Consider the following 22,857-nt stretch of genomic DNA (forward strand, 5'->3'; position numbering starts at 1 on the left):
ATTTAGTCCAGTAATCCTCCACTGTAACAGCTCCTTTACTTTGCAGTGAAAATTGATTTGTATATTTTTTGCCTCTGAGTCCTTGTGGGATGTTTTTTTATTCAAACAGAAAGTCACAAAAATTATAATCATCCTCATCAGTTCACTCAGTCCCATGTAATTAATTTTTTTCATCTTGATCTTTTGTTAACACTTTTATGAATTCATCAGTTTTCCACTAGAGTTCTGAAAATGTTTATTCATTCAGTTCAGCAGTATAGTCAGTTACCAGAAACCTGTACTTGTCAGTCTTTTCCATGAATTCCTTGAAGATGAAACCCTTTTATAGGAACACTTTTGCAAAAGCATCAGAGTACACCCAGAACTCTCTGTAAATGACAAAATAATTAAAAATGACCATGATTAAAGATTTGATGAAACTTCATAATAATGCAATTGACAAGGAAATTTATTTATTTCTGAGGTATACATTTTACATTTTAAAGAAATAACTAGAATTATAACTTATAACATTATACCGGAACATATAACATTTTTAGAAATTTCATGTAATGTCTGAAACATTTATATTAACATATTTCCATACAAATAACCCAAAGAAAGTTTAGTATTAGTTGGTTTTTTTGTTTGTTTGGTTGGTTTTTTTATACTGCAGGTTCTTATTAGTCATCAATTTTATACACATTAGTGTTACATGTCAATCTCAATCGCCCAATTCAGCACACCACCATACCCACCCCACCACAGTTTTCCCCCCTTGGGGTCCATACATTTGTTCTCTATATCTGTGTCTCAACTTCTGCCCTCCAAACCAGTTCACCTGTACCATTCTTCTAGGTTCCACATACGTGCGTTAATATATGATATTTGTTTTTCTCTTTCTGACTTACTTAACTCTGTATGACAGTCTCTAGATCCATCCACGTCTCAAAAAATGCCTCAATCCTCTTAGAAGTTCTGTAGCTGCATCCCATAGGTTTTGGGTCGTCGTGTCTCCATTGTCATTTGTTTCTAGGTATTTTTTGATTTCCTCTTTGATGTCTTCAGTGATCACTTCGTTATTAAGTAGTGTATTGCTTAGCCTCCATGTGTTTGTATTTTTTACAGATCTTTTCCTGTATTTGATATCTAGTCTCATAGCGTTGTGGTCAGAAAAGACAGTTGATACAATTCCAATTTTTAAAATTTTCTAAGGTGTGATTTGTGACCCAAGGTATGATCTGTCCTGGAGAATATTCCAAGAGCACCTGAGAAAAATGTGTATTCTGTTGTTTTTGGAATGAGTGTCCTATAAATATCAATTAAGTCCATCTTGTTTAATGTATGACTTAAAGCTTGTGTTTCCTATCATCTAGAGTATTTTTCCTTTAAGTTATTATGTTATTCATCGTTGTTTGTTTCATCTTTAGTTCTTCTAGGTCCTTGTTAAATGTTTCTTGTATTTTGTCTATTCTATTTCCATGACTTTGGATCATCTTTACTATCATTATTCAGAATTCTTTTAAAGGTAGACTGCTTATTTTCTCTTCATTTGTTAGTCTGGTGCGTTTTTATCTTGCTTCTTCATCTGCTGTGTGTTTTTCTGTGTTCTCATTTTTCTTATCTTACTGTGTTTGGGGTCTCCTTTTTGTGGGCTGCAGGTTCGTAGTTCCCGTTGTTTTTAGTGTCTGCCCCCGGTGGCTAAGGTTGGTTCAGTGTGTTGTTTAGGCTTCCTGGTGGAGGGGACTAGTCCCTGTGTTCTGGTGGATGAGGCTGGATCTTGTCTTTCTGGTGGGCAGGTCCACGTCTGGTGATGTGTGTTGGGGGTGTGTGTGGACTTATCATGATTTTAGGCATAAAAAACCCCACCCTCTCTGCTAATGGGTGGGGTTGTGTTTCTGTCTTGATAGTTGTTTGGCATAGGGTTTCCAGCACTGTAGCTTGCTGGTCATTGAGTGAAGCTGCGTGCTGGTGTTGAGATGGAGATCTCTGGGCGATTTTCGCCATTTGATATTATGTGGAGCTGGGAGGTCTCTTGTGGACCAGTGTTCTGAAGTTGGCTCTCCCACATCAGAGGCACAGCACTGACTCCTGGCTGTAGCACCAAGAGCCTTTCATCCACACTGCTCCTAGTGTTCAAGGGTGTTCTGCAGAGGTGGGGGGTGGCTGTGGCTCACCGTGGGGACAAGGACACTGGCAGCAGAAGTTCTGGGAAGTCTCTTTTTTCTTTATTCTGTTCCACAGCAGTGAATTTCCCCATTCTGTCTTCCAGGTCACTTATCCATTCTTCTGCCTCAGTTATTCTGCTCTTGATTCCTTCTAGTGTAGTTTTCATTTCAGTTATTGTATTGTTCATCTCTGTTTGTTTGTTCTTTAATTTTTCTAGGTCTTTGTTCAACATTTCTTGCATCTTCTCGATCTTTGCCTCCATTGTTTTTCCGAGGTCCTTGATCATCTTCACTATCATTATCCTGAAATCTTTTCCTGGAAGGTTGCCTATCTCCACTTCATTTGGTTGTTTTTCTAGGGTTTTATCTTGTTCCTTCATCTGGTACATAGCGCTCTGTCTTTTCATGTTGTGTATCTTTCTGTGAATGTGGTTTTTGTTCCACAGGCTGCAGGATTATAGTTCTTCTTGCTTCTGCTCTCTGCCTTCTGGTGGATGAGGCTATCTAAGAGGCTTGATGGGAAGGGACTGGTGGTGGGTAGAGCTGACTGTTGTTCTGGTGGGAAGAGCTCAGTAAAACTTTAATCCACTTGACTGTTGATGGGTGAGGTTGTGTTCCCTCCTTTTTGGTTGTTTGGCCTGAGGCAACCGAACACTGGAGCCTACCTGGGCTCTTTGGTGGGGCTAATGACAGACTCTGGGTTGGCTCACGCCAATGAGTACTTCCCAGAACTTCTTCCAGTGTCCTTGTCCCCACGGTGAGCCACAGCCACCCCCTGCCTCTGCAGGAGACCCTCCAACACTAGCAGGTAGGTCTGGTTCAGTCTCCCCTAGGGTCACTGCGCCTTCCCCTGGGTCCCGATGCATACACTACTTTGTGTGTGCCCTTTAAGAGTGGAGTCTCTGTTTCCCCCATTCCTGTCGAAGTCCTGCAATCAATTCCCACTAGGCTTCAAAGTCTGATTCTCTAGGAATTCCTCCTCCCATTGCCAGACCCCCAGGTTGGGAAGCCTGACGTGGCGCTCAGAACCTTCACTCCAGTGGTGGACTTCTGTGGTATAAGTGTTCTCCAGTCTGTGAGTCACCCACCCAGCAGTTATGGGATTTGATTTTACTGTGATTGCACCCCTCCTACCATCTGATTGTGGCTTCTACTTTGTCTTTGGATGTGGGGTATCTTTTTTGGTGAGTTCCAGTGTCTTCCTGTTGATGATTGTCTAGCATCTAGTTGATTCTGGTGTTCTTGCAAGAGGGAGTGAAAGCACGTCCTCCTACTCCACCATCTTGGTTCCTCTACCCTACTTCTTTTCTATTTAGAGAATAACTTTCAATATTTCTTTTAGGATAGGTTTAGTATTGCTGTGTTCTTTTAGTTTTTGTCTGAGAAATTCTTTATCTTTCTATCCTAAATGATAATTTTGCTGGGTAGAGTATCCTAGGTTGCAGATTTTTCCCTTTCAGGACTTGGAATATGTCTTGCCACTCCCTTCTGGCCTGCAACATTTCTGTAGAGAAATCAGCTGATAGCCTTATGGGGGATAGCCTTGTAATTAATTCTTTGTTTTTATCTTGCTGCCTTTAGAATTCTTTCTTTATCTTTAACTTTTGCCATTTTTATCATAATATGTCTTGGTGTAGATCTGTTTGGATTTTTCTTGTTTGGGACCCTCTGTGCTTCCTGTATCTGGATATCTGTTTCCTTCTTTAGGTTTGGGAAGTTTTCAGCCATAATTTCTTCAAATACATTTTCAATATCCTTTCTCTTTCTTCTCCTTCTGGGATTCCTATTATGTGTAGATTGGCATGCTTTATATTATACCACAGGTGTCTTATACTGCTTTCATTATTTAAATTTGTGTTTCTGTCTGCTGTTCTAATTGGGTGATTTCCATTATTCTATCTTCTAGATCACTTATTTGTTCTTCTGCATTACTCATTCTGATATTCATACCCTTTGGTTCAACTTTTATCTCTTCAAATGAATTCTCTAATTTTTCTTGGCTCCTCCTTATACTTTCTAGTTCCTTTTTACAGTCATCTACATTTCTGTTGATAGCGTTTCTTAATTCCTTCAGTATTTTCAGTGTCTCCTTTTTGAACTTGGTGTCTGTTAGACTGAAGAGGTGTGTTTCATTGTTCTTTCAGGGGAATTCTCTCCATCTTTTAATTGGGAGTGGTTCTTTTGCTTCTTCATTTTACTTATATTTGTCTTGCTCTATAAGTTTAGGGGAAACAATTATCTACTGTGGTCTTGGAGGGCTATTTTTATGTGGGAATGTTCCTCTGTAACCTGTGTGGGCTTAATATTTTTTCAGTGCGAGGGCTGTTTTTAGTATGGATGCCTGCCACCTCTTTCCTCAGTGTATGCTGGCCGTTATCCCCTTGATAGGAGGTGTCACTGGCATTGTGGTGACCAGAGCCTGCACTAGATATTGAGCGGGGCCTCCTCTTTGCTCTGTGGTTGTCAGTGCCCTGTCAGGGACAGGGTCTGCTCCCTAGTTGTTAGAGTAGATGTCCCCAGATCCATCTTAGCTGCATTTCTGATCTTTGGTGCAAGGTAGGCGGGATTGGAGCATTCTCGCTGGGTAAGGAGCCACTGAGTATTTCTCCGCTGGAGCTGTTTACCTGTTAGTGTGCTCTGTTGTGTCACCTTGCACCCATTGTGCGGATTCACAAAGTACACTGCTGTTGGCATTGCCCTCAGCCCCACCTCAACCATGGGTATGCCGGCAGTTGGCCCTCATGCCTCTCAGGCTTTGTTTTCACAAGGCTACCAGCACAGAACCACTGAAGTCAGGTCAGAGGACTGCATAGCTGGACCCACTGTGGGAGCTGTGGAGGCAGCTCAGACTCTGGCCTGGCCCAGTCCCCACATGTACGCATCCACAAAGCCCACATCTGCTAAGGCCAGACCCGTCCCAGCCATGGGAGCATCCGTTGTCTGTTCTGCAGGCACTGAATTTACAAAGCCGGTGGTGGAGGTGTAAATCCGTGCTTTGCACAGCCATGGCGAGAGATTTCAGCTCTGCTTCCTAAGTCACACAGCCCCTGGGGCTCAGCTGTGATTTCAACCCTGCATCTGCATGTGGGTAACCCACTAGTGTCTGGTCCTGGGCTGCCAAGGTGGTGGCCAGAGCACGCAAGCCTGCTTGGGCTGGAGCCTCTCCTGGAGCCTGCGGAGGCAGGAGCCAGCCGGTGGGGTAAGCGGCTGCAATGGCAACCCCATCCCTCCCTTTGCATGCCACTCAACATTGGCACTTTGCTTCTATGGTGGCCTGGGCTTCTTCTGCGAACACTCCCGGTTGTGGCGCTCCACACTCTAGCTCCTTCAGGCTGTCTCTGTGCAGCCAACACCATGGACTAGTTCTCTTTGTGTCTTTCCTGCCTCACTGTCTTCCTGTCCTGACACAGCTGTCTGTGGAGATGTTTCCCAGTTGTTGTGGTACCAAAGAGGAAGCTGTGCAGTGATGGTGCCAGAGGCACAGCCATAGCTGGCGTTTGGGCAGGAGAACCCCCAGCCAGTGGCTGCCTGATGTCAAGTGCCGTCTGGTTGTGTTCAGGAATCTCTTGGTATTACCTTGGCCCCAGGTACCATATCCCATCACTGCAGAGTCTGCAGGAGCCATCAGTGAGGATCCCTGGTCCTGGCCACATCCCACGAAACGAGTTGGGGGTGAGTCAGGCTGTACCACCAAAATGAAGGAGCCGGAGTGCTGTCCAGTGAGGGAGTGGGCAGTGCTTGGTAGGGGAGTGAGCACAGAAGATAGGGCCGTTCTCTCATTAAATTCTGTGTCTTGCTTTTACACTACTTATTCCAAGTCTTTTCTTTATGATCTTAAAATCACATCATCATTTAGAATTTATGGGAAAGGAGCCATTTTTAGATAATGCTCCCCCTCCCATATCTTCCATTCATGCTAACCTTACCTTTCTTACATAGAAACAAAAAGACTCCACTTCCATGGTGGAAGAGTGTTGGGATATCCCTTTGAGGTCTTTGATAACCCTGTCAGGCTCCTCCCAGTGCAGGAGGGCAGGCTACTATTAGTGATCATTTAATGGCCATGGATACTTCTATTAACAGTTTAATGGGTTAATTGGCCCGTTTCTATCTCCTCTCTCTTCTTTCCCTCTCCCACCCCATCCCCTCCCCCACATCCCTCTTGAGCCTGAAACCTGTAGGTGTAGAGAAGGCTAGGAAAGCCCTTTTCCATTTGCCTCCAAAATATGCTCCCCAAGCCAGCTTCACCATTAGTAAAGCTGTTGTTTCGATCTGGCTGATTATATCTATTCTGTTTGGTTAGAAACCTCAATTGGAGGAGGATGATTATTCCAAACCCCGAATAGGTCACTTTTGCATTTTCCCCACTTTTGGTTTATTCCCTCTGACTCTAGGATTGAACACCTGAGCCCCCAGCAGCTGATTCAAGACTCTTTTGGAGCTATGCTCACTATCTTCTCTCCCCTCTGTCATTGTGATTTTATCGAATTAGTGAGCTTTGAACCCTGATATGTATTTTTTCTTATTTGGAAGTTTTCTGACCCACCTCCTCCGTTCTTTGTGAGGTCTGAGTGTTAGGGTTAGCTCAGTTTTACTCAACCCAGCAATCCTGATACTCACTGTAGGGCGATAATTGTTCTAGGGCAGAGCTTTTCACTTCAGAACTATTGACGCTTTGAGCCACATAATTCTTTGTTGTGGGGAGGGGTGGTCCTGTAGGAAGTTTACCAGCATCCCTTGGCCTCTACTCATTAGATGCCAGGAGTGCCCTCCAACCCAAAGTTGTGAAAACCAAAAATGTCTCAGACATTGTCAGATGTCTCCTGGGGACAAAACTGTCCCCACTTAGGGACCACTCTTCTAGACAAAAATGAACACAGTGAAGAAACAGCAGAGAGATGCCTTGGTCTTTCTGGCAGGGTTAGTATAGGCGTCTCAGGGAACAGCATCTGAGCTAAGCCTTGCAGGATAAGGGTTACCTAGTGGTCATAGAAGAGTTTCCAAGGTACAAACAGGGAGGTGTGCATGGCCCTTTGTGATTTCTTGACCCAAACCAGATTCCTACCACCCCTGTACATGCCTGCAAACATTCTAGGATCACCTGTGGATGCCTCGCTCTTCCCATCTCAATGCTTTTCCTCATTCCGTGTGAGCGGATTCCATGTCCATATGTCCAAATTCTACAATTGCTGGTTACACTCCTCATGCTGTGAACCACTTTTGAAAAAGGATTGGATTTCCAAAGCAAATTCCTCTTCATCATTGTTGTTACTTTCTCTTAAGCATTATGTCTACACCTTGGATAGATTGAGGGACCAGATTATGCTGTGAGCTGCACGTATGAATACATTGGCTCTGGGATTGTGGAGGATTTCAGGCATCACTTCAGATGATCATACGGTGGATTGTGTCCGTTGTTGTACAATCATTCATGAGAAGAGACCTCAGTTCTACCTCCCCTGGGATGTGACTCCTCTCGTGACATACTGATTTAGGGGTGGAGTAGGAGGGAATCTGCAGGGAGTGGGGGCGGAAGGATTGACAGCATCCTTCCCCAGGTTGCTGAATTCCAGGGTTGCTCTGGTGGGTGGTGGGAGTCTCGCAGTAGGGGTAAATGAATCACACGGAAACACCAGTGAGTTTGGCCATTTATTGATGCCACACAATGGCAGGCTATGGTTACAGTCTGGTTTTAAATACTGAGGTACCCACCAAGGTACCCCTTAAGGAGGCTGGGCCTGGCAAAGCAGCAGAGATGCAGAGAGGACAATGGATGAGGCCGTGTACCACATACAACCACTTTGGAGGACAGTGATAGGTAGAATTGTGCTTCCCCCAACCAGGTTTTTTTTTAAAGACATAACTTAAAAATAATACTACTAATAATATTTGAACTAGCAATACAACATAAAAAGAGTAGCATCAAATATGTTGGCTAAGTTTTAGCACCAGACAGTTCATGTAATGTGGTCTCTCTCTTGAAAGTGAATCGCTATGCACGGATTCACTGTCCCAGGGCTTGATCCTAAAGTCAGAAGGGAGAAGAGCTAAGACCTGTAATCTCAGGGGTAGCAATGTGTAGCTTTCAGAGTTTGGAGGATTTTAGCCAACTGATTGGGAAATTATGATCTGAGATCATATAAATCCCTCAACTTGTGTTCCAGAAATGTGATAAAGGTTATCAAAAACATTCACTAAATATCTGAAAGCATCACACTGGGATGACTCCACCAAGTAGAGATGGGTCAGGAGATTGGATGGAGGTGCATTCTTGATTAAGAAAACCAAATATTAAAACAAGTCATTCCTACAAAGGGGCCATTGCTTGTATCACAAAATGATTTCCTGCTTTACAAAAATATTCACTATTTAGTCTCTTAAAATATTGTTTTCTTGTGGTGTGCTGAATTATGTTTCGATGTTTAAGAATTAAATTAACCCACACCTTTTCAGAGAAGAGCTAACTCTACCACTGGGAGAGGCAATGTAAACCAAATTGGGTTTGAGAACCTTCATGTATTTAAGCACCAGGCCCTGTGGCGGCCTCTCTGATTCACGGTAGATGTGTATCCAGTGTCTCCTGCTATACATCTCAGTTGCTTGTTCAAGGTGGGAAGAAAGGAGGCCATGGAAGAAATAAACCAACAGTGCTACTTCATGTTGGCCCCCATGAGCACCAAAAGGATGGTCAGACACCATTCAGGTTCTTGCCTTCAGAGTCTCCCTGTTAATCTGAGGTCCCTCTCTTATCGCAAGCACAGGGACCTGTCAAAACCCTGATGACCCAAAGCTGAGTGACTGTCAAGGCAACAACCATGTCAAATGACTCTAGTAGCAAGTGCTGTCTTGATTCTGGGGTCCAGGACAGCTGCTACCCAACTGTCTTACAACACAGCCCCAAACAGGAAGTGAATGTCCATGATGCAGGGTTAGGGGCCAATATTCTGCCTTTGAGAAACTAGAGAAAGGCCTAGAATGGAGCACCGGGACAGACCCTTCCTACATTTCTACCATGTTTGCCACATGGGTCATAAATAACAGTTTGCATATTGGGAAATATGGCCTAGTTTAGTTTGCTGAGGTCAGTAGGAATCGGAGTTTGTTCCTGAGTTTTGTAAGACTGGTCATATCCAGGTCTCTGATGACATGCATGATCCTAGGGTAGCTGAGTACCAGGTTAAGTTAAATCCATCCAACTTACTAAATTAATCTCCCTGAAAGCCTACACTATACTTCAGGGACAGTTTTTGAGAACTGCCTCATTAGAAAAAATCAGGTTCTTTTCTACTCCCATCACTGACAATGTAAGCATCTTCTTGCTAAAACTTATTTCACCAGAGACTGTCACTGGCCAGCAATGTTTAGATTTAAAGATAGAATACAAGAACATAATTATATAGAAATAAATTCTCTGGTTTTGGTAAACATTTCTACTCACCTCCTGTTTCTGCTGTATCTCAAATTTCATCCCAACCCCAGTGTTTTATTTCCCACAGGCATTTATCATAATAATACACAGTAATGGCTTGAAAAAAAAAAGCGCCTAATATAAAAAATTTAAGCTTCTGGTATCCAAGCAATAGAACTGGCGTTGGCCAGCAACACCATTACAAATCGAACAGAAGATGCATGTGGACTTGCCCACTTGTACATCTATCTATATGTTTATATTTGTTCTGCCACCAACTAGATATTAGCACCATTTTTCAATAGCACCGTTCTGCTGAATGGATAGATAATTCAAGGGAGAGATGGAATACTGTGCTGCATGGTGAATGTTAACGGGACCTGTGCGTGAGACTGAAGACACGCTGCCCATTACGCGAAGCCCACTCTCCTGCCTTCCCCTCTGTCAAGAGCTGATTCTGAGGGCTTCTTCCCCTGGGGGCTCCACAACCCCCATTTTCCACGTTCAGTTCATATAAATACCTCCCCTTACAAACCAGGAAATTCACCTTGAATCTGAGACCACAGCTTACTTTGACTCCTGACGGGTGATGGAAACATCCAGAATAAGCATTCTAACTTTCATTTCACTTTTTTGGACTACCTGACTCACCTGTCCTCCACCCCCACCCCAGAAAACAGATCCTCAAAAGTAACTATTGGGTGTGCTACAGAATAGATCGGATTTAACTCACTTTTGAAAATTTTTTTTTCTCGAGACTAGAAGTTTATACTAAGTTTTTCTAAACTTAATACAATTTACCTGGTTCTCGGAAATATTTTAATCTAGAGCTCCATTTTCCAACCTGAGGGTGGGTGGGGGCAGGTTGCAGCTGTGGACCTGGCCGTAGCAGTTGCGGTGTGTAAACCCCTAGTGGTGAAAAGACGTTCACCCTGAACTGAAGACTCAGGCAGGGAATCTGCTAGATGAAGGGAAAGCCACACAGGAAGACTCATTTGCTCTTCTGCAAAGGAATGGGTATTTGCCAGGGAAGTGGGAAGAACAAAAAGCCCATGTTCTTCTCTTCCTTATACTAGCAAGAAATTGATTTCTGTTAATTTGCTTTTTAAGAGTTTTCATAGAAATTATCCTTAAGTCAGAAATGTCTTCTGTATAACTAACCTAAATCCCTTAGGTTCACTAAAGCCTACAGTTCCTGCCCATGTCCTCTTCTTCTAGTGTCTCCAGGAAGGAATGGGAGTCCAAACAGCCCAGATGAAGAGTCCATAGGGATGAGGGACAGGCTGAGGATGAAGCCAGCACTTTCTCTTCCTGCCCCAGTTGAACACGGGGTGAAGAAAGCGATCGCCTGCCTGGATGAATTACAAGGATGTTCCTGAAAGCTCTCCCATGACATTTTAAACAGCAGCTGCCCCAAGTAGGGAGACAAAAAAGGGTGATTTCACCAAGGTAAATTAACAAGATTATTTGTTCCCTGGATAAGTGTGGCTCTGTTTCCTGATACTCTTGAGGTAGTCTGGGAAAAAATCTGGTCTCTCTGTTTTTATCTTTAAGGGAGGAACAAAAGACATCATTTCACAGACTTGCCCACCTTGGCACCTTTCCCACGAGCTGATCTCACGAAAGGCCCGATTCTCCTGGATACCTCACCTGCCTATCAGGGAGCGGTGAGTATTACAGTCCCATGTCTCCTATGAGGGGCGTTTTGTGGCTAAAGAACAGTGGGCTTTGTTTAGTTATGAGCCAAAGTTGAACCTGAAATACACAGTAAAACCGCAATGAAGTGGTCCCTGGGCCTAGAACACGTCACGGTCAGCAGGCTGCTGCAGTCCGTGGTGGAGGGTGGCTTTCTTCTGGACTTAGGGTGCTCTGGGGTTTTTGAGTGGCTGTCGCTTTCTTGGCCTTTGGGTGTGGGCGATGTGTGTCTGGGAACACGAGAGGCAGCACTGAGCCCTCACGGTGGGCACAGAACATTTCTTCATGGCTTTTAGTGTCTGGCAGAAACTGGCTGATAACTTGTCTTTGGTGCAAAGTAAATCTGTGGGAGGAGAAAAAAAAAATAGGAAAAAAACCAAAGATTATCCTTTTGTAAGTGAATAAGTGCGACTGCTATTAATGGAAGACTTTATGTGTCTACTGAGAAAGGCTCCATAACCATTCATAATGGTTGACATCCACTGACATTCACTCCTGTGGAGCAATGTTATACATTCCCACCCTTGCCATGGCCACCCGGTGGTGAATACTTCCCCACTCCTGGACTTTGGGTTCAGCCCTCTGACTTGCTTTGGACAATGGGATGTTAGTGGACATGATCTCTGCAGGGCCTTGGAATGTGAGGGAGGATGAGGCTGCCCTGATGAGCTTCTGCCATCACCGTTAGAAGACTCTGGCTCACGCAGCCACTGGACCAAGGAGGATGAGACACATGGAGCAGACCTAGACCCAACCTACAGCTTGCAGCCGAGGCCAACCACGGCCAAGCTAGATCAGCTGAACTTGAGCTGAGCCAGAAATTCACGCTTGTAGTTTTAGAGCACTGAGTTTCGAGGTGCCTTGTTATGCAGGATTGTTATGCAATAGTTGAATGCAATATTTTACTTGCATCGCTTCACTGAATCTTCACAGCAGTAACTAATCAGGTAAATACAACTGTTCTTTCCATTTTACAAAAGGAGACGTAAAGCCTACAGAAGCTAAGAACTTGCACAATGTTATCCAGCTGATAAGTGGCACAGTCAGATCTGAACATGGGCAGTTTTGACTCCAGCTCACGCTTTTATCAATCATATCATCTTGAGCACCAAGCAGTCACCCCGCCAGTCAACTAACCAATGCTTCCTGAGCAAAGGATATAGATATATAAAATGTGGTCGCTGCCCTCCAGAAATGTACCATGTAGACAAAGGCATAAGACATGCACAAATAATTCCCAGAGTAAGGATACAATTAGTTACTTGGGTGCTAATCCTTGTTCTACCCTAACTCTGGGCAAGTAAGTTCCTGAATTATTTTGGCCCGCCTTTCCTCATATATGAAACAGGGAATTGGACTAGATTTCTCAGGGACCACCCTTGCATATTCTATGGGTGGTACTCAGACTGCACTGGCCCAGGTACTCCTGGTCTGGAAGGAATTCACTAAGGCCCCAATAACACATTTTTCTTTTATAAAGTGAAATTGTTTCAAACTTTGCTTCAGTGCCTCTCAGAGCTCTGGTTGATCTTCTTTCTCCATTACGGAAAAGATTTGAACAGTCCTAAAGAAAAGCTTTTCCCCAAACAAACAGGCTGCTGTCCTTTGTAAATAGAACTGTCAGTAAAAGTAGAAATTGAGGTAGTATTCTCTTTACCCAAATCTGTGACAGTATTTTTGCCTCTCTATGCCTTTTTCACCTTCAGGTCATGAAGGCAAAAAAATGCTTTTTATCTTCTCAGAACTCATTTCCTTGACTGTGCCTGGTTTTTTCATGAAGAAGTGTCTTCTGTTAGCTGTCAGAATTCCATTTGGTTTGCAAGTGTTAAGTGCACTTGGGAGTAGGTAACATATAATGCTCCTAGAACCCCAAACCTCTTCATTGCTGATTATTTTCTTCTTCAGGCCTCTTCCTAAACATTTCATAAAAATCAGTGCCCTCTAATCCCCCAGGAAACTTCTGTACACGATCTGACATTTCAGAAAGAGTACATATTTCTGCCAAGTGTTCCTACTGTGGACTAGAAATCTGAGCTCTTCATCTCCCACGTGCCCACCAGAGCAGCAGGTGTTCTCCATGGGGCTTGGGCTGTGCGTCGTGTAGGCTGCTGTTCAGAACAAGGCAGGGCTTCCTCCCCAGGCTTCTGGCATTGGGGCAGGGCCCAGCATGGAAGCCTAGGCATCGTAGGGCTGCTCTGATTTCTTAGCCAGCCTCTCCTAAATTCCTTATGGATGGTGGACGGAGAAGGTGCCTCGGGGGTAGCTCTTTGCCCCATATTCTCCCTGCCATGAGTATGTGAGTGCTCTGGGGCTACTACAAGAAAAGAAGACAGGAAGTATGAAAGCTTAGCTTCCATTCCTTCTCTCCACAAAGCTTCTTTTGGCCACGTTGGGCCACATGGATCCCTTCCGTCCCACTCTCCAAACTGTTCTGTAAATGGCGTTGAACCTTTTCTGCTAAAGGCTGAAGTGTGACCTCTCTCTAGGGTGTCTACCATTCTAAAAAGGCCTCTTAGAGGACCCCAAAGTCTTTAACTTCGTTCTGGGTTGAACTGGATCCTCCAAAGTTTAAGTGTTCCCCCAGAGTTGAAGTCATAACCATTGGTACCTGTGAATGTGAGGTTATTTGGAAATATTTCCTTGCAGATGTAATTATGATGTAAATTAAGATGACTTAACATGACTGTGTCCTTATAGAGAGAAAAGAGATAGATAGACACGCGCAGTGAAGAGAAAGCCATGTGACGACACAGACACACAGAGGAAGATGGCCATGTGACGATGGGGGCAGAGATTGGAGTTATGCAGCTACAAGCCAAGGAAAGCCGGTGACTACCAGAAGCTAAGAGACAGAGAGCACGGCCCTACCAAGAACCGTGGTTTTTGGACTTCTTGCCTCCAGAACTGTGAGACTAAATTTCTGTTGTTTTAACAACACAGATAACAATTTCTTAAGCACTTACCACACACTAGGCAATGTGCTTGGCATATACTATCTATCTCATTTGATCTTCATATAAATTTACTTATACCTATTGTTCTCGCTTTAATACTGAAGTTCCACAGAGGCTTAAGTGTCTCATAGCTGGAACACAGATGGTGGTGCTGGAATCTGAATGCTGCCTTGGTGCCTCTAAAGCACTGCCACCAAGAAAATGAATCTTTTGTGCTGGTTATGGGGAAGGAGGGGCCCACATGGACAGGTCTTCCCTGACCAGAGCAGCTTCATTTGTTCAACCAAGGGCCCCCACTTGTCAGGTCAACATCTACCTGACTGAAAGAGGCTCAGCCAAGCCTGGTGTCCTTGCCTGATCTTGGCAACCACTGGATCATGGGCCCAGCTTTTCAACGGTCCTCAGAGCCCTGGGAACAGGTGAGTCCTGGAATCCTCCTGTTTAAAGGTGGGAAACTGGAAGGAAGAGTGGAGGATACCGGTGACCTATATTGGGAGCCTGTGTTCCAGACCTAAGTTTAGCAGCTCATTTAGACAATGACTGGGAGCCCAACATCACGGCAGGCAGGGCTTAGTTGCACCAGTTCTCGTTATTATTGTGAAACAATGAAGGCTGCTGTGTTCATCAGCCAACTGGATCCCAGCTGAAGCACACAATGCTTATAATTGGGGGCAACTTAGAGAGGACATCCCAATTTGCCTATGCCTGTTTAATAGAAATCATACTTGGAAATGTAAAGGGACAGTCATAAGCTTGTTCCCCTGCTGTCTTGAAGGGATAATATTTTGCCCACAAAAGTTGGAAAATAATTTCAATGTTGTTGGCAAATACAATATCTGTAAGACTTTGGGTTTTGTGAGGCCAGGGAATGTGTCAGACTCATTTCTGTGTCCTCAGTTTTTAGTACTTGCCTGAGACACATCTTGTGATCAGTAATATTTGCTGAATAAATGAAAGTTCTGTTCACCTGGAAGAATATCTTTCGGTAGGAAGATGCCAAGCTCACCTCTGCCCACAGCCACACCAAAATTACAACTATTTACAGAGCAACTATTGATGCGAAAGATTGGAAGACTGGCAGAAAAGCTCTTCTATGACTAAAAATATAAAGAAGGAACCACAACAAGACAGGTAGGAGGGATGGAGATGTGGTATAGTCAGGACCCATACCCCTGGGTGGGTGAACCACAAATGGGAGAATAATTAATTACAGAGGTTCTCCATGAGCGAGGGGCTTGAGCTCCACATCAGGCTCCCAAGCCCCGTGGTCCTGCACTGAGAAGATGAGCCCCCAGAACATTTAGCGTAAAGGTCAGTAGGGCTTAATCAGGAGAGCCAGGGGCTATGGGGAATAGAGACTCTACTCCTAAAGGGCACACACAAAATCTCACAGGACCCAGCGCAGAAGCAGTAATTTGAAAGGAGCCTGGGTCAGACCCACCTGTTGAACTTGGAGAGTCTCCTGCAGAGACAAGAGGCAACTAGAGCTCATCCTCGGGACACAGACACTGGTGACAGCTGTTTTGGGAAGCTCGTTCTACCACGAGGACACTGGTGCTGGCAAGCACCATTTTGGAATCTCCCTCCAACACTAGGACTAGGCTCCACCCACCAGTCTGTCAGCACCAGTACTGGGACGCCTCAAGCCGAGCAGCTAGCTGGGTGGAGACACAGCCCCACTCACCAGCAGCCCTGCTGCCTTAAAACCCCCTGAGCTGCTTTGGGACCTGGCCCTGTCCACCAGAGGGCCTAGGGCCCAGCCCTGCGTGTGCTGAGACTAGACTCAGGACTCCCAGGCCCTGAAGCCAGAGACCCTGGCTCCACCCACCAGTGGGCAGACACCAGCTCCAGGACCCTCAGGGCCCTGCAGCCAGAAGTCTGAAGACCAAGTTTCACCCACCCGTTGGGTAGACACAAGCCCCAGGACTACTGCAGCTTGCCATGTCAGTACCCCCTGGGCCTGACCATCAGCAGGCTAATATCTGCTCCGAGACACCTTGTATCTCTCACCAGCAGGCCAGTACCAGCTTTGGGACACCCTGGAACTCACAGCCAGCCATGTCAGGAACCGGCTCTGCAGTCACCCACTCCACAACCCAGCTCTGCCTACAAGCCAGCCAGGACTACCCAGGGGAATCCCGGGACTCTGCAGCCAGCTATCTCATGCCCTGCCCTGCCCCACCAACTAGCAGTCTCCACACAAGGCAGAGCCTCACACCAACCTAATAGGAAGCCAGCCACACCTACCAGACTACCCACAGTAGTCAGCTCATCACAAAAAGAAGGACCCATGCAGCCCATGTAGGGGGCACCCCTATAGCATATAGCTCTGGTGATCAGAGGGGAGTATGCTGCTGGGACACACAGGATGTCTCCTACAAAAGGCCACTTCTCCAGGGTGAGAAAACATAATCAACCTACCAAATACATCGAAATAAAAACAGCAAATTAGGGGAAATGAGGCAACAGAGGAATATATCTCAAATGAAGGAATAAGATAAAACCGCAGAAGAACTAACTGAACTGAAGATAGGCAACCTATCCAAAAAAGAGTTCAAGGTAATGATTGTAAAGATACTCAAAGAACTTGGGAGAAAAATGGGTGAATACAGTAAGAAGATTAACGAAGAGAAAGAAACAGAGCTAAAGAATAGAAAAACAAATAAAAAATACACTAAAAGGATTAAATAGTAGATTAGATGATACAGAGGAATGGATCAGTGAACTGGAAAGCAGAGTAGTGGAAACAATTGAAATTGAACAGAAAAAAAGAATTTAAAAATGAGGACAATTCAGAAACCTCTGTGATATAACATCAAATGTACTAACATTCACATTATACAGCTCCCAGATGGAGAACAGAGAGATAAATGGGAAGAGGACATATTTGATGATATAATAGCTAAAAACTGCCCTAACCTGGGATAGGAAATAGACAACCAGGACCAGGAAGCACAGAACCCAAAACAGGAACCCGAAGATGATCATACCAAGACACAATGTAATTAAAATGGCAAAAATTAAAGATAAAGGGAGAAAATTAAAATCAGCAAGGGATGCTGGAGAGGGTGTGGAGAAAAAAGGGAACCCTTCTATATTGTTGGTGGGAATGTAAACTGGTACAGCCACTATGGAGAACAGTATGGAGGTTCCTTAAAAAACTAAATATAGAACTACCATACAACCCAGCAATCCCACTACTGGGCATCTATCTGGAGAAAAGATACATGCACCACAATGTTCACTGCAGCTCTATTTACAATAGCCAGGACATGGAAGCAACCTAAATGTCCATCAACAGACGAATGGATAAAGAAGATGTGGTACATATATACAGTGGAATATTACTCAGCCATAAAAAAGAAAAAAAATGCCATTTGCAGCAACATGAATGGACCCAGAAATTGTCATACTGAGTGAAGAAAGTCAGACAAAGACAAATATCACATAATATCACTCATATGTGGAATCTAAAAAAGGCTATACAAATGAACTTATCTACAAAACAAATAGAGTTTGGGACTTCCCTGGTGGTCCAGTGGTAAAGAATACACCTTACAATGCACGGGACACGGGTTTGATCCCTGGTCGGGGAATTAAGATCCCACACGCCATGGGGCAACTAAGCCCATGCGCCACAACTACTGAGCTTGCGTGCTTCAACTAGAGAGCCTGTGTGCCACAAACTATAGAGCCCACGTGCCCTGGAGCCTGCGTGCCACAACGAGAGAAAACCTGCACACCGCAACTAGAGAGAAGCCTGCACACCACAACAAAAATCCCGCATGCCTCAATGAAGATCCCGCGGGCTGCAACTAAGATCCGATGCAGCCAAAAATAAGATAAAATAAAGAAATCTTAAAAAAACCAAAACAGAAATAGAGTTACAGATGTAGAAAATAAACTTATGGTTACTGGGGGGTATGTCGGGGGGAGGGATAAATAGGACGATTGGGATTGACACATACACACTACTACATATAAAATAGATAACTAATAAGGACCTACCATATAGCACAGGGAACTCTACTCAATACTCTGTAATGGCCTATATGGGAAAAGAATCTAAGAAAGAGTGGATATATGTATATGTATAACAGATTCAGTTTGCTGTACACCTGAAACTCATACAACACTGTAAATCAACTATACCCCAAGAAAAATAAAAATAAAAAAATCAGCAAGGGAAAAGCAACGAGTAGAAAAAAACTCCCATAGGGCTATCAGTTGACTCTTCAGCAGAAACTCTGCAGGCCAGAAGGGCACGATATATTTCAAGTGATGAAAGGGGAAAGAATACTCTACCTGGCAAAGCTTTCATTTAGATTTGATAGAGAGATCAAAAATTTTACAGACAAGTAAAAGCTAAAAAAATTCAGCACCACCAAACCAGCTTTACAAGAAATGCTAAAAGGAACTTCTCTAAGTGAAAAAGAAAACGCCACCTTTAGAAACATGCAAATTATAAAAGGAAAATTTAAGTGGTAAAGACAAATATGCAATAAAGGTAATAAATCAACCATGTATAAAGCTAGTAGAAAGATTAAAATGCAAAAGTAGCAAAATCATCTATATCCACAATAAGTAGTTAAGGGATATACAAAACAAAAACATATAAAATATGTCAAAAACAGTAAACATGGGAGAGGGGGATAAAAATGCAGGGTTGTTAAAATGCATTTGAACTTAGAGATCAGCAACTTAAAATAATTATATATATATATGGCTATATATAAACTTCATGGTAACCACAAACCAAAGAGAAAGAAATCCAAATATAACCACAAAAAAGAGAAAGAAATCCAAATATAACACTAAAGATAGTCAACAAATCACAAAAGTGAAGAAATGAAAAAACTACAAAAACAATTAAAAATGGCAATAAGTACATATGTATCAAAAATTACTTTAAATATAAATGAACTAAACGCTCGAATTAAAAGACAGAGTGGCCGAAGGGATACAAATACAAAACCTGTATGCCTATAAAAGACTCACTTCAGATCTAAAGACACAGACTGAAAAGGAGGGGATGGAAAGAGATATTCCATGAAAATAGAAGTGAAAAGAAAGCCACGGTAGCAATACAGGTATCAGACAAAATAGACCTTAAAACAAAGATTGTAACAAGAGACAAAGAACATTATACAATGATCAAGAAATCAATCCAAGAAGAAGATATAACAAAGGTAAATATATATTCACCCAACATAGGGAGCACCTAAATACATAAAGCAAATATTAACAGACATAAAGGGAGAAATTGACAGTAACTCAATAATAGTAGGGGAATTTCACACCATGCGTACATCAGCAGGCAGATCATCCAGAAAGAAAATCAATAAGGAAACTCTGGCCTTAAATGGTACATTAAACAAGCTCCCAGAGGAAGCTGATGCTACTGGTTCACGGATCACATTAACACAGATTGGAACAGGGTCCAAGGTCAAGATGGTGGAGTAGAAGAACCTGAGCTCACCTCCTCTTAAAAAAACACCAAAATCACAACTAACTGTGAACCATCAACAAAAAAGACTGAAACCTACCAAAAAAGATATTCTACTTCCAAAACAAAGAAGAAGCCACCCACAGTGAGTTGGTAGAAGGGGTGCATCTGTGATACAATCAAATCTCAAACCTGCTGGGTGGGTGACCTACAAACTGGAAAATAATTATATCACAGAGGTTCTCCCATAGGAGTGAGAGTTCTGAGCCCCATGTCAGGCTTCCCAGTTTGGGGGTTTGGAATTGGGAGGAGGAGCCCCCAGGGCATTTGCCTTTGAAGCCCAGCAGGGCTTGATTGCAGGAACTTCACAGGACTGGGGGAAACAAACTCCACTCTTGGATGGTGCACACAAAGTCTCGTGTGCACCAGGACCGAGGAGAAAAAGCAGTGACTTCATAGGCACCTGGGCCAGACCTACCCGCTGGGCTTGGAGGGTCTCCTGGAGAGGTGGGGGGGTGGCTGTGGCTCACTGTGGGGACAAGGACACTGGTGGCAAAGGTACTGGGGAGTACTCATTGGTGTGAGTTGTCCTGTAGGCCCCCATTTTGATGCCAAGACATGGCCCTACCTATTTAGAGAAGAGTTGACACCTATCCTTCTAAAATTATTTTTAAAAATTTTAGAGGAAGGAACACTCCCAAACTCATTCTATGAGGTCACCATCACCCTGATACCAAAACCAGACAGATACCACAAAAAAAAAAAAAAGAAAGAAAATTACAGGCCGATACCACCAATAAACAAAGACACAAAAATCCTCAACAAAATACTAGCAAACTGAACCCAACAATATATTAAAAGGATCATACACCATGATCAAGTGGGATTTATCCCAGGGATGCAAGGATTTTTCAATATTCACAAATCAATCAGTGTGATACACCACATTAATAAAGTGAACAATAAAAACCAGGATTATCTCAATAGATGCAGAAAAAGCTTTTGACAAAATTCAAAACCCATTTATGATTAAAAAAACTCCCTGGAAAGTGGGCATAGAGGGAACATACCTCAACATAATAAAGGCCATATACGACAAACACACAGCTAACAACATATTCAATGGTGAAAAACTTAAGGTATTTCCTCTAAGATCAGGAACAAGACAAGGATGACCACTCTCACTACTTTTATTCAACATGGTTTTGGAAGTCCTAGCCACGGCAATCAGAGACGAAAAGGAAATAAAAGGAATCCAAATCAGAAAAGAAGAAGTAAAATTGTCACTGCCTGCAGATGACATGATAAATGTATATGTATAACTGATTCACTTTGTTATAAAGCAGAAACTAACACCATTGTAAAGCAATTATACTCAATAAAGATGTAGAAAAAACCCAAAAAACAAAATTAATACACAGAAATCTGTTGCATTTATATACATAAAGAAAGAAAGATCAGAAAGAGAAATTAAGGAAACAATCCCATTTACTATTGCATAAAAAACAAAAATACCTAGGAATAAACCTACCTAAGGAGGCAAAAGACCTGTACTCTGAAAACTGTAAGATACTTATGAAAAAAAAAAGACGACATAAAAAGATGGAAAGATACCATGTTCTTGGATTGAAGAATCAATATTGTCAAAGTGACTATACCACCCAAGGTAATCTACAGATTTAATGCAATCCCTATCAAATGACCAATGGCAGTTTTTGCAGATCTAGAACAAAAGACTTAAAATTTATATGGAAACACAAAAGACCCCAAATAGGCAAAGCAACCTTGAGAAAGAAAAACAGAGCAGGAGGAATCAGGCCCCCTGAATTCAGGCTATACTATAAAGCTACAGTAATCAAAACAGTATGGTACTGGCAAAAAGACAGAAATATAGATCAATGTAACAGGATATACAGCCCAGAAATAAACTCACACACCTATAGTCAATTGATCTATAACAAAGGAAGCAAGAATATACAGTGGAGACAAGACTGTATCTTCAGTACGTGGTGCTGGGAAAACTGGACAGCTACATGTAAAAGAATGAAGTTAGAGAATGTACTAAAACCATACACAAAAATATACACAAAATGGATTTAAGACCAGATACTATAAAACTCTTAGAGGAAAACACAGGCAGAACACTCTTTGACATAAATTGCAGCAGTATCTTTTTGGATTCACCCCTTAGAGTAAGAAAAATAAAAACAAAAATAAACAAATAGGACCGAATTAAACTTAAAAGCTTTTGCACCACCAAGAAAACTATAAACAAAAAGTCAACTCACAGAATGGGAAAAAATACTTGCAAATGAAGCAATCGACAAAGGATTAATCTCCAAAATATACAAACAGCTCATGCAGCTCAATATCAAAAAAACAAAAAACCCAATCAAAAAACAGGCAGATCTAAATAGACATTTCTCCAAAGAAGACATGAAGATGGCAAAAAAACACATGAAAAGATGTTCAACATCACTAATTACTAGAGAAATGCAAATCAAAACTATAATGAGGTATCACCTCACACCAGTCAGAATGGCCATTGTCAGAAAGTCTACAAACAGTAAATGCTGGAGAGGGTGTGGAAAAAAGGGAACCCCCTTACACTGTTGGTGGGAATGTAAATTGGTGCAGCCACAATGGAGAACAGTAGGGAGGTTCCTTAAAAACTAAAGATAGAGCTACCATATTATCCTGCAATCCCACTCCTGGGCATATATCTGGAGAAAACCATACTCCAAAAAGATACAGCCACCCCAATATTCATTGCAGTACTATTTACCATAGCCAAGACATGGAAGCAATCTAAATGTCCATCGACAGATGAATGGATAAAGAAGATGTGGTATATATGTATAATGGAATATTACTCAGCCATAAAAAGAATGAAATAATGCCATTTGCAGCAACATGGATGGACATAGAGATTATCATACTAAGTACAGTAAGTCAGACAAAGACAAATATCATATGATATCACTTATATGTGGAATATAAAAAACATACAAATGAACTTATTTACAAAACAAACAGACTCACAGAGTTAGAAAACAAACTTATGGTTACGAAAGGCAGAAGGTGGGGGGAAGGGATAAATTAGGAAGTTGGGATTAACATATAGACACTACTATAAATAAAATAGATAATCAACAAGGACCTACTGTATAGCACAGGGAACTCTCCTCAATATTCTGTAATAACCTG

At 42.8% G+C, this 22,857-nt stretch overlaps 1 protein-coding gene across 2 annotated transcripts in view; it reads right to left on the bottom strand.

The window, feature by feature from the left end:
* Positions 1-7,797: 7,797 nt before the first annotated feature.
* ADAMTS12 (ADAM metallopeptidase with thrombospondin type 1 motif 12) overlaps positions 7,798-22,857 on the bottom strand; it is a 373,547-nt gene continuing 358,487 nt past the window's right edge. For both annotated transcript variants that reach the window (XM_024755783.1, XM_024755782.1), the window contains one exon: positions 7,798-11,593. In XM_024755783.1, the coding sequence (XP_024611551.1) occupies positions 11,415-11,593 (179 nt within the window). In that variant the 3' untranslated portion in view covers positions 7,798-11,414. The remainder of the gene's footprint in view (positions 11,594-22,857) is intronic.

Source organism: Neophocaena asiaeorientalis, unplaced genomic scaffold (genome assembly GCF_003031525.2).
Source record: "Neophocaena asiaeorientalis asiaeorientalis breed wild unplaced genomic scaffold, Neophocaena_asiaeorientalis_V1.1 scaffold93, whole genome shotgun sequence".
Lineage (NCBI taxonomy): Eukaryota > Metazoa > Chordata > Mammalia > Artiodactyla > Phocoenidae > Neophocaena > Neophocaena asiaeorientalis.